Source organism: Lynx canadensis, chromosome B2 (assembly GCF_007474595.2).
Source record: "Lynx canadensis isolate LIC74 chromosome B2, mLynCan4.pri.v2, whole genome shotgun sequence".
Lineage (NCBI taxonomy): Eukaryota > Metazoa > Chordata > Mammalia > Carnivora > Felidae > Lynx > Lynx canadensis.
The window spans coordinates 110,953,738-110,971,571 of NC_044307.1; the positions used below are offsets into that span (position 1 = coordinate 110,953,738).

A 17,834-nucleotide genomic window follows, 5' to 3' on the forward strand; every position below is an offset into this window, starting at 1 on the left:
ACTTAAACAAACAAAAAAACTAACCTTGTTCAGTTGTTCTTCCATTCCTGGTATCAACATTACACAAGCTACACACACTCCAACAAGCAAGAAAAGTGCATAGATCAATCTAGTTACAGTAGAGTTGTTTCCACTAGGACAGCATCGACACAGCAAACAAGGGGCACTGCCACATAAACACGGTATCTGGGAAAAAGAATATTAAAAATCAGTACAGTTTAAAATGATACGGTGAAAATTTATGTTCCATCCACTCAAAAGAGAAAAAGACTGAAGTTAAAGTGATTCACCAAAGAACAAAAGGATTTGGGTCAAATATAATTATCCATGAACTATAAAACTCAGTCATTTCTGTGTAAAGTTAGACCCAAGTCAAAACATAAAAGTGCTTGACCTCGGGAGCCTGGATGGCTCAGTTGGTTAAGTGTCCAACTCTTGATTTTGGCTCAGATCATGATCTCAGTTAGTGAGTTAGAGCACCGCACTGGGCTCCATGCGGTCAGTGCAGGGCCTGCTTGGGTTCTCAACTCTCTCCCTCCTTCCTGCCCCTCCCCTGTTTACAGGCTCTCTCTCTCTCTCAAAATAAATAAATAAACATACTTAAAAATTTTTTTTAAGTGTCTGACCTCCAAATCAATCAAAATAAATGAGTTAAAAAAACAAGGGGAAAAAATCAGCAGAAACGAATTTAACAAAAACAAAATATTCATGATTACATGCCCATCTCTGGCTCCCATCTTTTAGCCCACAGATATATTGGTGAATTCACAAAATCCTGAGACCTCTCAAATACCCCAGAAGAGAAAAAGAAGTGAACTGGTGTCCTTATCTTTTCCCTCTTCTGGAAAGCAAGTGGTGATAGTGAAAACAATGAAAACTCAGGCTAACTTTCTCCAGTGGAACTCCATCTAAACTAGTTGTATACCCCAGAGGAACATTGGTAATGGTATTTACCAGTATTTCAGAAGAGGAAAGTGTAAGTATGCTCGTAAGAACTCACTCACCATAACCTAGGCTAGCTCCACCATACTGTCAGACTTCAGGAAGTTGGACAGACTATGATATTCCAGACTGACAGCCACAGCTCTAGGGGAAAAGTCTCAGAAACCATGGGAAGGGAGTATGGTAGAAATCAAGACACACTAGAGCAACCAATATAAGGTAGGAACAAAGCCATTTATAGTAAGCTTAAGTAAGACAAGTAAAAATCATCGTTAACTATGCAAACATACTCTAACAAAAAATAAAAATAAATAAATAAGCACATCCCTCAGGGGGAAGGGAAAAAAGGGGTGGTGGTGAGAAGACATTTTAAGAATTCAGTCTGAAACAAAACTCAGTAAGAAAAAGAAATTCTGTACAAGTGCTTCACCTGAACAATAAAAGAATAAAAAGCAAATGAACTCAAAAATGAAACAGGAAAAGAACAAAATAAGATAAAAAGGAGCTTGCAGAGTTAAGCAAAGAAATAAGAGAAAATAAAACTTAAAGAATAATTAACTGTCAAGGAACAAAACAGACACACCTGAAAATTAAATTACTAACAGAAAAAAGCTTGAGTTAACTACTATAAACTTAGATAAAAATGGAGTCAACAGTGACTAGATTTTACCCTACTGCCTTAATGGAAAAAATTAAAACAATGGTTTTCAGACAATGAACAATAGGCAATGCAGGACAGTAATTCCTGACAGGAAACAATGTGAGCTCCATGATTAACCTATCTTTCTGCCTGGGAGAGCTTCTAGTGAAGGGAGGGGAATCCAAGCAGAGGCTAGCAGTCCACCTGAACTGAGAAGACTGAGTTGGGAGCAGGAACAGAGTTGAAGTTGAGTTTATAGAGCAGAATCATGAAGAGAAGAAAGCTACAGAGTGAGCTCTTGAAATCTGTAGAGGCTTCAACTTGAATCTGTAGTAGAGTACTGATCAGTGCATTCATCTGAATAAATTACTAAAGGAGAAGAGTTGGTATTCCCACTAGCCACAGTGGAAAACCTTGTAATGCAGAAGACACTAAGTTATACAGGCTTTTACTTAGAAGGGAGAAAACAAAACAAAACAAAACAAAACAAAAAAATCAGCCATAAGACTAAAAGCTGCTCCAGTCTCACTTAACAAAGTGTAAAGAAAACATTAAGAAAAATTTTCAAGTAACTCAACTATGTCCAAGAACAAAACCCAAAAATATTTTCGTTTTAGAATACAAGTATGTCCACCTCCATCAAGGTAAAATTTACAATGTCTGACGTCTAATAAAAAGTTGATAGCTATGCAAGAAAGCAGGAAAATACAGTCTTTAATGAGAAAAAACAATCAAAATCAACCTGGAAATAACAAAGATGGCTGAATTATAAATAACAGCATAAAGATATTATTTTAATTATATTTCATATGCTCAAGAGTGAAAAAAACATCAGCATGTTAAGAAGAGACATGAAAGATAATTTAAAAGATCTATACCAAACTTGTAGAAATGAAAAATAAAGTAACCAAACCAAAAAATACTAAGACACTGCAAAAAAGATGAACAAATCTGAGGACACAGAATAAATGAGACAAAAACACTAGGATAAAAATGAACAGAGCATTGTAAGATAGCTTCAGGCAGTCTAATAATGTAAGTGAAATTAGAGTTTTTGAAGGAGAAGTGAAACTTCTGAAATAATTGTCAAAATGCTCCCAAATTGAATCAAGATTATAAATGCACAGATCCAAGAAGCTTAATGAAATTCTAGAAAAATAGGAGTGCTTTGGGTGGTTCTTTATTCGGCTCATGTCATGACTTCATGGTCTGTGGGATCAAGCCCCACATGGGGCTGTGTGCGGACAGCGTGGAGCCTGCTTGGAATTTTCTCCCTCTCTTTCTGCCCCTCCCCACTCACATGTGCTCTCTCTCAAATAAAAAAAAAATTATAGGAAAATAAACACGATGGAAACCACACTAACTCATATCATAATCAAACTGTTCAAACCATAAACAAAAAAATCTTTAAAAAGCAGGCAGAGGGGCGCCTGGGTGGCTCAGTCGGTTAAGCGTCCGACTTCAGCTCAGGTCATGATTTCATGGTCTGTGAGTTCGAGCCCCACGTCGGGCTCTGTGCTGACAGCTCAGAGCCTGGAGCCCATTTCAGATTCTGTGTCTCCCTCTCTCTCTGCCCCTCCCCTGCTCATGCTTTGTCTCTCTCGGTCTCAAAAATAAATAAACATTAAAAAAAAAATTAAAAAAAAAAAAAAAAAAAGCAGGCAGAAAAATTAAGCCATATTATATAGAAACAAAGATCTCAATTCCAGTAAAAAGAATTGTGCAAAAGTACTTTAAAAAACCCTGAGTGATAAAATTTTATACTCCCTAAAAGTCTCTTTCAAAAATTAATGTAAAATAAAACCACTTTCAGACAAAGACAAAAGAATCCAAAATTAGCAGACCTAAACTACTAGAAATGTTGAAGGAACTCCTTCAAGCAGAAGGAAAATTATACTAGACAGCTTATCTATATAGATACCAAAAAAAAAAAAAAATCTATACAACAAAAGGAATGAAGAACAATGAAAATGGCAAATGTATCTTTCTTATATAAAAAAAATACTTTAAAGCATAATTATCCTTTTAAAACAGAAATATTAGCAATGTACTGTGGGGTATATAACAAATGTGGAAGTCAAATGTATGAGGATTACAAGCAGTATGCAAGAGGAGACACTGAACTATACCACTATAAGGTTCTTAAATTGGAAATAAAGGAAGATTGTAGTAAGTTGAAAATAAACACTATAAACCCTAAAGTAACCTCTAAAAAACCAAGACAAAGAAGTAGGGCTAGTAAGCCAATGGAAAAAAAACAGAATACTAAAAGTGATGGCTAGTAAGTACAAAATATGGCAAAAAAAACTACAGAAAAGGGATAATAGACAAGACAAACAAAATAGAAAGATGGTTTATTTAAGCCCAAACATAATCCACAATCACACTAAATGTAAGTGGCAAAAACACTCCTACTTAAAAAGGCAAAGACTATCACACTGGATAAATACTGTGATCCAACTCTAGCTCTTCTACAAGAAACCTACTTAAATATAAAAATGCAAACAAGTTATTTATGAAAGAAAAATAAATAAATACCATGCCATAGTAGTACCAGACACAACAGATTTCAGAGCAAAGAATCTTACCAGGGTTAAGGAGGGACACTTCATAATGGTAATGGGATGTTCACAGAGTAAACCTACAATCCTATTGTTCTACACTTAGTAAAAGAACTTCAAAATACATGAATGGAAAAATAATAAAACTGAAAAGAATAAATTCATTTATGTTCTCTCATTTAGCAGAACAAAAATCAATAAGGATATAAAAACTTGTACAAGATTATCAATTAACTGTGCCTAAATGACATTTAGGGAATACTCAATCTAACCAGGGCACAGCACAAATTGTTTTCCAGAGTACACAGAACACAACTGAAACAGACCAAATTCTTGGCCATAAAACAAATCTCAAATTGCAATAAACATAGAATGTTTCAAATCATACAACAAACATGTATTCTAGGCCCACAGTGTAACTAAGTTAGAAGTCAGTAACAAAAAATATCTGGAAACTAAATGACACGTTTTTAAAAAATTTCTTTTAAATGTTTATTTATTTCTGAGATGAGAGGAGGGGAAAAGCGAGAGGGAGACATACAATCCAAAGCAGGCTCCAGGCTCTGACCTCCAAGCTGTCAGCAGAGAACCCGACTCGGGGCTTGAACCCATGAACCATGAGATCATGACCTGAGCCAAAATCAGACACTTAACCGACTGAGCCTCCCAGATGGCCCCTAAATAACACACTTCTAAATAATTCACAGACAAAAGATATCAAAAGGAAATTAAATAAAATGAAAATAACACAATACATTCATGGAATGCTCTAAAGCAACGTTCAAAGGAAATTTACAGTACTAAATGACATTAGACAAAAATAAAGATTTCAAATCAGTGATCTGAGCTTCTACCTAAAACAATCAAATAAACAAACCCAAAATAAAAAAAGAAACTAATAAAGACAGAAATCAGGGAAGTAAAAAGCAGAACAAGAAAATCAGTGAAATCTAAAATCTAAAATCAATTTTATAAGACTGTTATGACTGAGAAACGGACTGATGAAGATACAAAAGAGCAAAAGTAATCACACAAAAATCATGAATACTGGAAATGTATGAAGATAAAAATGTGTCTTCACACAAATGGAAATGTGTGAAGATACAAATACAGATCCTAGGAGCATTAAAAAATTATAAGGGAAAAGTATGAGCAATTTTATTCAGTATCTTAGATAAAGTGGACAAACTGAAAAACCCACATTGTCAGAAATCATTCAATAAAATTTATATATACATACATACACATATATATATGTATGCATGTATGCATATACACACACACAATCAATGGTCCTGTAACTACTTTAAAAAGTTAAATTTTTAAGTTAAAAACTTTCCCATGCATAGATGGTTTCACCAGTGAGTTCTATTAAGCATTTAAGGAATAAATCATGAATTCTACACAAACTATTCTAGAAAACTGGAGGCAAAACACTTCACAACTCTTTTCTAGTGGGCCAGAATTACTGACACTAAATCCAAAGACATTATAAAGAAGAGAGCAACATCCTTCATGACTACAAATTCTTAACATCTTGTCAATTCAATCAAAAATATAAAAAGCAAATGAAGACCTCTAGTATCTTTTTTCCCCATTTAAGAAGCTTGGAAGCACCACTTTCTCCTCACCAGTAAAAAGATAAACAGAGTAAAATATCAAGAACTCTTCCAGGATCCATAAGACAGGTGAGAAAATCACTGCCCCCAAGATTGGAAACAGATAGGCAAATACAGGGTGCCACAACTTACCAAAGTAGAAAATCACAAGTGGAAACCAACTTAGGAACCAAGGCCCAAGTAGGGCAACCTAAACTGTAACTGAAGAATTGCTGAAACTTACTGTGGAAATTCCCTCATGCTTCCTGCAGAAGGAAAAAGGAACCATTTTATTTTTTTTTTTTAAATTTTTTTTTTTCAACGTTTATTTATTTTTGGGACAGAGAGAGACAGAGCATGAACGGGGGAGGAGCAGAGAGAGAGGGAGACACAGAATTGGAAACAGGCTCCAGGCTCTGAGCCATCAGCCCAGAGCCTGACGTGGGGCTCGAACTCCCGGACCGCGAGATCGTGACCTGGCTGAAGTCGGACGCTTAACCGACTGCGCCACCCAGGCGCCCCGTAAAGGAACCATTTTAAAATATACCCAGAACACATGTTCTTAACAATGCCTGCCCTAAGGAGAAACTGGTTAACCAGAGCCTAACCTGTTGGGGTGGGGGGGGGGGGTGTATTATCAGAGCCAAAATAACATGGAAGGGAAACACTCAACGCCAGCCCTCGTTTGCCATCTTCTCCCACCTAGGAGGAAGAAAAAGCCTAGGAAACACTTGAGAAGTTTACAGTCCAGACACAGGCTCACTAAAGGGCTATGACCTAATCATAGGGCTGTGGAACACTCTTCTTTCCCCAAGACCTCACCACAACATGACCAAAGCCTATTTACAGCAGTCCCTTTTACCCAGTACAGCATGTCCCACTATAAAGAAAAAGTTACAAAGCACAGCAAAAGGTAAAAAAACAAACAAACAAACATAATTTAAGGAGTCAGAGGAAACATCAAAAGCAGACATGGTAGGGATGCTGGAATTACCAAACTAGGAATTTAGAATAACTAGGATTGAATATGTTAAAGGTTATGATGAATAAACAGCATGTAACAACACATGTGCAATATAAACTGAGAGATAAGAAACCTAAGAACCAAGAAAAAATGCTAGGGATCAAAAAAATGTAACAGAAAGAAAAACTGCCTTTGATAAGCTTATTAATAGTCTAGGACAAGACAGAGAAATTTAATTTCTTAGCTTGAGGACATCTCCTCTCAAACTGAAAAGAAAAGAGAGCAGAGATTGAATAAAACAGAACAGAATAACCAAGGACTGCAGGACAATTAAAAAGGGGTAATATATTGAGAATAGCAAAAAAAAAAGAAAAGAAACAGAAGAAATATTTGAAAAAACAATGACAATTTTCCCAACTTAATGTCAGAAGCATATACTAAAAACCAAAACAAACAAAATCCACAAACCAAAAATTAAAAACCTACACCTAGACACATCACTTCCAAACTCAAAAAATAAAAGATAAAGAAAATATAAAGAAAAAAATCTTGAAAAAAGCTGAAGAAAAAAACAACTTATCTATAGAAGAACAAAGAGAAGATTATATCCACTTCTCAGAAACCATGTATACAAGAAAAAGTGTAGTGGAAATATCTGAAGTGTTGAGAAAAAAAAAACCCACCAAGTGAGGGTTCTATACTCTGTCAATTATCCTTCAAAGGTGAAGTAGAAATAAAGACTTTCTCAAAGATTGAGGGAATTTGTTGTCAAATTGTAGACCTGCCTTGCAAGAAATGTTTAAGGAAGTCCTTTAGAGACAAGGACATTAATATAAGTCAGAGTCTAAATAAGAACATCAAACATCAAAATCTCTTTATCTTATTTTTTTTTTTACGTTTATTTATTTTTGAGACAGAGAGAGACAGAGCATGAACGGGGGAGGGGCAGAGAGAGAGGGAGACACAGAATCGGAAGCAGGCTCCAGGCTCCGAGCCATCAGCCCAGAGCCCAACGTGGGGCTCGAACTCACAGACCACGAGATCGTGACCTGAGCTGAAGTCGGACGCTCAACCGACTGAGCCACCCAGGCGCCCCTCTTTATCTTATTCTTAATTGACCTAACAGATAAGAGTTTGTTAAAAAATCTTAAGAACACTGTATTCAATTATGTATGCATACATATTCACCTCATGTGTATATACATGCTGATGACTAACAAAAAGAGAGAACATGATTACTAACATCAAAAATGAAGGAGAGGGTATCACTTTAAATCCCCTATTCATCAAAAGGATAAAAGAATGCAGTCAACAGCTACATTGTCCACAAATTTGATAACCTAGATGAAATGAACCAATTCCTTGAAAGACACAAGATGCAAAAATTCACAAGAGACAATCTGCATAATTCAATACCTGTTAAAGAAACTGAACCAATAATTTAATAACTTCTGAGGCGCCTGTGTGGCTCAGTTGGTTAAATGTCCGACTCTTGGTTTCAGCTTGGGTCGTGATCTCACAGTTCATGAGTTTGAGCCCCCACCCCTACCCCGGCCCCCATCGGGCTCTGTGCTGACAGTGTGGAGCCTGGTTGGTATTCTCTGTCTCCCTCTGTCTCTCTGCCCCTCCCCCACTCACTCTCTCAAAAAAAAAAACACAAACAACAAAAAAACAAAAAAAACACAAACAACTGAGAACCTTCCAAAACAGAAAGCACTGGACCCAGATTCACTGGTTACCTCTACCAAACACTTAAAAGAAAAAAAACAAAACAAAACAAAGAAACACCAGTTCTCTGAAATCTCTTTCAGAGGACAGGCAGAGGAACACTGCCTAACTCATTGTATGAGACTAGCATCACTCTAACAACAAAACCAGACAAAGATATTATAAAAAATAAAAACTATATCAGCATCTCTCATGAACACAGATCTTCAACAACATACATGCATATCAAATCCAACAATGTATGATCACAGCCAAGTGGGATTTATCCCAGGTATGCAAGAATGGTTCAACATTCAAAAATCAATTAATGTAATCCATCACATCAACTGGCTAAAAAAGATGGGTCACAACAGATGCAGAAAATCTATTTCACAAAATCCAACACTCATTCATGATAAAATTTCTCAATAAAGTAGGAATAGAGGGGAACTCTCCCCAACTTAATAAAATCAACATAACACCTATAGTTATCATATTTAATAGTAAGAAAATTGAAACCTTCCCATTAATATCAGGTACAAACCAAGGATGTTTCCTCTTACCATTCCATTTCAACACTACTGGTAGTTCTAGCTAATGCAATTAACACCAAAAAAAAAAAAAAGGAAATAAAAGGTAAACACACTGGGAAGGAAGAAATAAAATTAGCTTTCTTCACAGATGACATTATCATCTATGTAGAAAATTCAAAAGAATTGACCAAAAAAACCCCCACAAAAATCTTAGAACTAATAAACAATTATAGCAGGGTTGAAGGATACAAGGTTTGTATACTAAAGTCAATCACTTCCCTATATATCCCCCAATGAAAAAGTGAAACTTGAAATTAAAAATACGTTACCATTTACATTAGCATCCCCCAAATTAAAACTGCCAAAATACTTAGGTATAAATCTAACACACTACATACAGGATCAATAGAAAAAAAACACAAAATTCTGATAAGCAAAATAAAAGAACTAAATAAATGAACAGACATTCCATGTTCATGGATTAGGAAGACTCAACGTTGTCAGGATATCAATTCCTCAAACTTGATCTATAGATTCAATGCAATTCCAATCAAACACCCAGCAAGTTATCATGTAGATACTGACAAACTGATTCTAAGTTCATAGAAACACAAGACCCAGACTACCCAACAAAACACTGAAGAAGAACAAAGGTGAAAGACTGAAACTACCAAACTTCAAACTTATTATAAAGTGACAATAGTAATCAAGTCAGTATAATATTGTCAAAAAAAGGGACAATCAAAGGTACAGACTAGCAAACACATAAATAGCCTCATATAAATAAAATCAACTAATCTTTGACAAAGGTGCAAAGGCTACTCAATGAAGCAAAATCATCTTTTCAACAAACTGTGCTGTAACAACTGGGCATCCACATGCAAAAAAAAAAAAAAAAAATCAATCTATCAGTCTAGACACACATCTCACATCATTCCCCAAAATTAACTCAAAATGGGTCTTAAATCTAAATACAAACCATAAAACTATAAAACTCCTATAATATAGGAAAAAATCCAAATGACCGTGGGTGTGGTGATGACTTTTTCAGATAACACCAAAGGCATGATCCACAGAAAAAAAAACAAAACTGTTAAGCTGGTCTTCATTAAAATTCAAACAATTCTGCTCAGTAGGTACGCCTGGCTGGCTCAGTCAGTTAAGTATCCGACTTCAGCTCATATCATGATTTCAAGGTTCTTGAGTTCAAGTCCAGCCATCGGGCTCTCTGCTGTCAGCACTGAGCTCATTTGGATCCTGTCTCCCTCTCTCTCTGCCCCAAGCCCGCTCGGGCTTACTCTCAAAAATAAAACATTAAAAAAAAAATTTTTTTTTTAATTCTGCTCTGCAAAAGTCAGTGTCAAGAGAATGAAAAAACAGGCCAACTGTGTGAAACTTTGCAAAAGACATACCTGATCTTAAAGGAGTATTATCCAAAACATACAAAGAACTCTTAAAACGCAACAATAAGAAAACAAATGGGTCAACAGACACCTCACCAAATCATATAATACAAATGGAAAATCAGCATATGCAAAGGTGTTCCACATCACATTTCACATGCATATGGTAAATGCATATTAAAACAAGATACTACTACCTATTAGGAAGGCCAGATAACACCAAATGCTGATGAGGATATGGATCAATAGTTACTCTCATACGTTGCTGGTAGGAATGCAAAATGGTACAACCACTTTGGAGACAGTTTGACAGATTATAAAACGAAACATATGCTTACCATACAATCCAGTTAAATACCAAGAAAAACTCATGTCCACACAAAAACCTGCACATGAATGTTTATAGTAACTTTATTCATAACTGCCCAAACTTGGAACCAACCAGTATGTCCTTCAGTAGGTACTGTGGTACATCTAAATAATGGCATATTATTCAGTGCTGAAAAGGAGTTAAGCCATAAAAAGACAAGGAGAAAACTTAAATAGGTATTACTAAGTGAAAGAAAACAACGTAAAAAGACTACATTTTGTATGATTTCAACTGTACAATACTCTGGAAAAGGAAAACTATGGAGACAGTAAGAACAGTGGTTGGAGTGGGTGGAGGGATGAATAGGCAAAACACGAAGGATTTTTAGGGCAATAAAAATACTCTACATGCTATATTAATGGTAAATACGTGTCATTATACATTTGCCCAAACTCACAGAATGTCCAACACCAAGAGTAAACCATGATGTAAACCATAGATCCCCTAAGGAAATACAAACTAAAACCATAATGAGATACCACTACACACACATTACAATGGCCAAAATCAAAAAACTCCTAATACCAAGTACTGACAACTTTTTGTTAATGGGAATGAAAATTGGTAGAGTTATCTTAGAAACCAGTTTGGTGGTTTCTTATTAAGTCAAATGTATGCTTACCATGTTGTTCAGCAATTCCATTGCTAGATATTTTACCTAAGCAAAAAGAACTTAAGAGTCACACAAAAAACCTTAATGGTACCTTTATGAAAATGCTTACAGCTACTTTATCACCAAAATCTGGAAATGCCCTTCAACTGGTACATGGACAGGTTAAGTTGTGGTACATCCAAGCAATGGAATAGTATGCAAAATTAAAAAGGAACCAATAATACACCACCATGAATAAGTCTCAAATGAATTATACTCAGTAAAAAAAGCCAGACTCAAAACACCCTATGCTGTATATCCTATTCATATGCCTTTCTGGAAAGAACTCTGGAGACAAACAAAACAAAACAAAACAAAACAAAACAAAACAAAACAAAACAAAACAAAACAAAACGGGTTTCCAAGAATGGGGATGACAGAATTTTTTAAGGTAGTAACTGTTCTGTAGTTGTTACATAAGTATAGGACTTCTCAAAAATCACAGACCTGTATATTACAAAGTGTGAATTTCATGTAAATTGTATCAACTAAAAAAATGACAGAAAAAAAATAATGTAGAAGGAAAACAAAACCAATATAACATGAAGGTAACTAGTGTCCTTAAAATACAGAATCCTCTAAATAAGACATTCAAGGATAGAATATGAGAAAAACTTCCCCAAAAGAAATGAGTAGGTATTTTCACACCTGTCACAATGGCTAACATTAACAACTCAGCCAACAACAGATATTGGTGACATTGCGAAGAGGACCTCTTTTGCACTGCTGGTGGGAATGCAAACTGGTGCAGCCACTCTAGAAAACAGTATGGAGATTCCTCAAAAAATTAGAAATAGAACTACCCTACGACCCCAAAATTCCACTACTAGGTATTCATCCAAAGGATACAGGAGAGCTGTTTCGAAGGGGCTCATGCACCCCAATATTTATAGCAGCACTATCAACAATAGCCAAAGTATGGAAAGAGACCAAATGTCCATTGACAGATGAATGGATAAAGATGTGTGTATGTATGTATGTGTATACACATGTGTCTATATACATACATACATACATACACACCCACACATACACACCCACAATGGAGTATTACTTGGCAATCAAAAAAGAAATCTTGCATTTGCAACTACGTGGATGGAACTGGAGGGTATTATGCTAGGCGAAATTAGTCAGAGAAAGACAAAAATAATATGACTTCACTCCTATGAGGACTTTAAAATACAAAACAGATGAATACAAGGGAAGGGAAGCAAAAATAATATAAACACAGGGAGGGGGACAAAACATAAGAGACTCTTAAATATAGAGAACAAACAGAGGGTTGCTGGAAGGGTTGTGGGAAGGGGGATGGGCTAAATGGGTAAGGGGCATTAAGTTTGTTGCACTATATACTAACTAACTTGGATGTAAATTAAAAAATAAATAATAAAAAAGAACATATTTACCAGAAGAAAAAAAAAGTGATAAAAGATTTAAAGTCAGACATACTTGATCAATTTCAAAGACAAGTAAAAACTGTTCAAATATCCATGCAAAGGAAAAAAGTCAATAGAACATGTGAGATGTATTGGGAGGCGGTGGATACCAGGAGGTTGTAACATAAAACAGAATTCACAAAAAACACTATTAAGTTCTGAAGGAAATGGGTGTAATGGGTATACTATTATACTAGTAAACAATGCCTCTCAAATAGGATATTTTTGCATATGAAAGAATTCAGGGATTTCAGCATCCATGAATTCTTCCAAACTCTAGCAAATGATAAAATTTAGTCAATTAGATGACATATCATTAAAAAAAATTTTGGGAAAAGCCATGGTTAAAAAGAAATATTTGAGCTTTGAAATCACTTAAGTGTAGAGCAGTGGTTCTCAAAAGGTAGCAGACATCAGAATCACCTGGACGGTTTATTAACATAGAATGCTGGGCCCTAGTCAGTGTTTCCAATAAATTCCCAGGTGTGCTGATGCTACAGGGTCCAGGGAATACACTTTAAGAATGACTTGTTTAGTTCTAAGACTAAATAACTAGGAGAACTATGGTTATAATACATAATGGTCATACATAAAATATAATACAAAAAGATTCTGGTTAAAGATGGCAGATTAAAGGTGAATTTCCCCATGCTCCCTTTAGAAATACCAATACAATTCAAAAAATAAAGGGCTTTTAAAAATTTTGTTTTTAATGTTTTATTTATTTTTGAGAGAGAGCATGAGCGAAGGAGGGGCAGAACAAGAGAGGGACAGAGAATCCAAAACAGGCTCCAAGCTCTGAGCTGTCAGCACAGAGCCCGATGAAGAGCTTGAACTCACAAGCCGTGATCATGACCTGAGCTGAAATCAGGCACCCAATTATAAGCCATCAAAGGAAAATGTTAAGCAGTAAAATTTGTAGAGCAGAATTCTCAAATAGATCAGGAAATGGTGACATCAGGTAGCCTCCATAAGTGAGGCAGAAGGTAGAGGTAAAAATAGAATTCATTACATGCTTTTTTAAAGAGCAGTTAAAACTCTCAGGTTTCATTCTTACTCTGGCCAACCAAAGAGGATAAAGTAGACTTTCTCAAGCCTGGCACTATTGACACTTTGGGCCAAAAAAATTCTCTGTGGGGGTGGGGAGGGGGGTCCTGTGTAGTGTAAAATGTTTAGCAGTTTCTCTGGCCTTTACTCACTAGATGCACCTCTTACCCCAAAATTGGACACAAAAAAAATGTCTACAGACATTGCCAAATGCATCTTGGGGTCAAAACTATGCCCAGTTGAAAACCACTGCTATAGAAACATCTCAGAGGAATCTTTTTAGGAAATTCTCCTGATGAAGAAATGTTTATTTAACATTCAGCAACTCCTTTACTTTTATTTTGTCTTTTGTTAAATTCAGGAAAAATTTGATTTAATGCTTTAATTTAGCATGCTACCATTCCTAAAAAAAAATATTTTTGTCCATTCATCCATGTGTATATATGCATTGAGAGAAAAGGAATGTTATTGGTGGTGGCATTTTTTTGTGTGTGACATTTTAACTTTGTACTCTGCTATGCTTGACTATTCATAGTGACTATGAATCATTTCTGCAAAAACAAGTCATTGTACTAAAAAATAAAAATCTAGCTGAGGCTCACAAATAGGCAGGCAGTAATCACTGGCTCTTTCTTCTTAACTACATTAAATTATCTTGGGCAAAAAAATGATAACTATTGTATACAAGGTCCAGTAATTCAAAAAATCAATTCTAGTCATTAACACCATTGTTGAGATTGGGGTGGAGAAAAGCACTGAAGTAGGCATAAATTTTGCTGGTAATGTAGTTACAGGATTAGGTGGGAGATTCAGATATCTGAGTGCGTAACAGTCACTAATCAAAGACCAGGCATACATGAACCAAGGATTATGATCAATCTAATTCTAGGCCACTTGGCAAAAAGAAACAAACAAACAAACAAACCCACCTCAAAATAAAATAAAAAAATTAATGCTCCAATCTCTACACAACAGTATTACATGTATTTTTTTTGTGCTTTTTTCATGGTTCAGAAATTTTCTACAGCGCTTTTATAAATCAGAAAAAAACTTCACAAAAATTGATTAAGCCTGAAGGACTCATTAAGATTTAATTGTGGTTTAACTTCCAATTTAATGACTTGAATAGTTTTGAAAATTTGAACAAATTTTAAATTTGTCAAAACCTCTAAGTAAATAAGCATATTGACTGTTAAGACTGTGGGAAAAAAACACATTTGTATATTACAAGGCAAAGTCCCCTTCAATTGCTATCAAATTACTCTAAAATTGAACAATCCAGGAATAGAGACAGAAGCACCAGGAAGGAAAGGGGAAAATATGACCAGAATCGCAGACTACAAAATCAATTCCCAGACTGGCCACAATAATCTAGAACACTAAAGATCAACCTTGGCCATCTGGCATATCTGCCACAGATCTAATTACTGGAAGATAAGAAAATTGCCTCCTTGTTACCACCTTTTCAATATACCTTGTTATTAACAGTGACTACAATGCAGTGTTAATTTTATCAGTTTTCTAGTCAATAAAGGTGAACAATTAAGTTGTAAAAACATTAATAGGAATATAGTATTTCCATATTGCTCACTAAAGTTATTTTCTGATTTAGAACACATAAATATTAAAAAAACCTTAAAACATTTTTTTTTCCTTCTGTAACCGTAAGTGTCCTTGAGGCAAAAAAGGTTGTTCAAGGTTCTGGAGATGAGAACAAAATGGGAAGTATGAATCCCTCCCTTTAAGTCTTTACTATATACAAAGAACATGCCAACTTGATAAATGGATAAATCTGACTTTACAAATCACACATCCCCCTCCCCCACCATGAAAGCAATGTTTTAACATTTATTATTTTGTAAAACATTTATTACATTATACCTCTTCTGTATTAGACAATAGACTCAAGTGGATTCTGAGTTTCTTATTGAGATAAAAAATACCTGGTTTCCATACCAAACTAGGAGAAGAAATACGTAGGACATAATCAAGAGAATGGCCTGAGTTGAAATAACAATCTCCACGTATTATTTTATTGAAATTTAACTTTTACAGTTCAAGCAGTACATTGATTTCTGAAAAAAAGCGAGGTATGTAAAAGAATAAAAATTCTGACTGATGTATATAATGGGAGTCATTTGGGAAGTCAGACAAGCGTTAGAAGTGGAATTTAGGAATCACAGATTAAAGAACTATGATTTGAACGCAAATATCTCGCCCCAATTCATAAATAATTTATTAACTATAATATTAATATGCTGTTTACATTTGGGGGTGGTAGTGGAATGATTATCTTAAACTGAAGTTTATTTGCACCACCCAAAACAAGAAATTGTGCCACTATAATGAAAAATGGATTCATTCTAACAATGCTATTTAAAATGGAACCCACACCTAATTAAACATGAAATTCCAGATTACCCAAGCATGCTTTATGTCAAAAGACACAGGATTTTCAGCACTGAACTGACCAGCTTTTAGAGATACATGTTATTACTTGAGAAATTTCCTCCTACCATTAAGGTTGACGATCCAACCACAGAGCTAGAACTAAATAGTATTAGCGTGTCAATACTACCGCCAGGCTGTCCCAAATAGCCGGCACTTAATTGTAGTCGGCCCCACAGAACAAAGAGGCCAACATGCCTCCAGGGATGACAGTGCTGCAGTCTGAGGTCGCTGGGAATGTGACGAAAAGAGACGGGGAACTCCACGGAACAGGCCTAAGACCTTTGTTGAGATGGCCTACGCAGACACACAAACACAAAAACAACAAAAAAGCGCCTGGGAGAATGGGGAGTAGCTTTCACGAAAGACGGGGTGTTGGGGGAAGACTACCAGCTCTCTTCGCTTCTCCCATCGGGGTTATCTTCCCATCTCCTCTTCTCGGCCACCCGGGTCAGCTCTTTGCAAGACCCAGGGCCCTAAAGCTGAGTTGGATGACCGCGGGAGATAGGGAGAGAATGGGGACGGAAGGCACTCCCTGTTGGGTGGGGTACCACGTTACCGACGGGCCGCATCCAGCCCAGCTCGGGTTCCCTTCTCTTCCGCATCGTACGCTTAGCACCCCTTAGGCCACTAAAAACCTCCTTACCCAGCTCGCCATGGAGCACAGTCCCAAGACGTTCCCCATCTCCGCAACGTCGCAGGAGCACAGGAGGGCGACAAAATGGAGACAGTATCTCTCCACCCTCTCAGGCCTTATTTACTATCAGCGAGCCACTTCCGGCGCATAGCCCACCCCGCCCCTTAGCTTTGCGTCACTTCCTTTGAGGCCTGTATTGGGGTGGGGGAGTGTGTCGTGTTAAGATTGCGCGTGCGCGTGCGCATGCTTGGAACCTGGCGTTTTCTGCAGAGCGGAATCTTTTAACACTGCGGGCATAAAGTGGCTGGCTGATGCAGCCGGACTGTAGTTTATTTACCACATTAAGAAAACGTTGTGAGAAAATCTCACCTTTACTTAATATTTATTTGAATTTGAGTTAAGTAGAGGCTGAAGTGGTCGTTAATGATTTTGCCTTCGTCCATTAGAGGAATTTCTCACTTCTGGAGGATTGCTTTCTCTTTCTCGATGCTCATCCGTTCATCCACTTATTTCTAGTATTTAACACTTGTGCGTCTTTTCCTCCCCACTTACTTTCTCAGGCATTACTGCAGACCACTGCCTGGGACAAATTTTATTGGGATATTTCTATTCTTTTGGGTACTTAACAGTTCACTGTAATAACGTGAACACGATAAGTGTCGTATCACTTATTTGCTGTTGACACGCATTTTAATTTCTTGTCCAATTAAGATGTTACAGGAAGCTTTCACATTCAAAAATTTTAATTGCATAAGAAGACATACTGGTTATAAAAACTTAAAGGCAGCATTGATTGTTGAATGTTATGAGCTGTTCAGGAGACATTTGGAGCGCTTGATAATTAAGTGATGATGGCCAACTCCAGTGAATGTACAAAAAGTTCTAGTTCTTTTTAT

General features: G+C 36.2%; 1 protein-coding gene across 1 annotated transcript in view; it reads right to left on the reverse strand.

Annotated features, from left to right (window-relative positions):
* SERINC1 (serine incorporator 1) overlaps positions 1-17,070 on the reverse strand; it is a 36,375-nt gene extending 19,305 nt beyond the window's left edge. Inside the window, exons 1-2 of the mRNA XM_030316253.2 lie at positions 16,948-17,070; positions 25-186 (exon numbers count right to left, since the gene is read on the reverse strand). Coding sequence (XP_030172113.1) covers positions 25-186; positions 16,948-16,986 — 201 coding nt within the window. The 5' untranslated portion in view covers positions 16,987-17,070. The remainder of the gene's footprint in view (positions 1-24; positions 187-16,947) is intronic.
* Between the last annotated feature and the right edge of the window lie 764 nt (positions 17,071-17,834).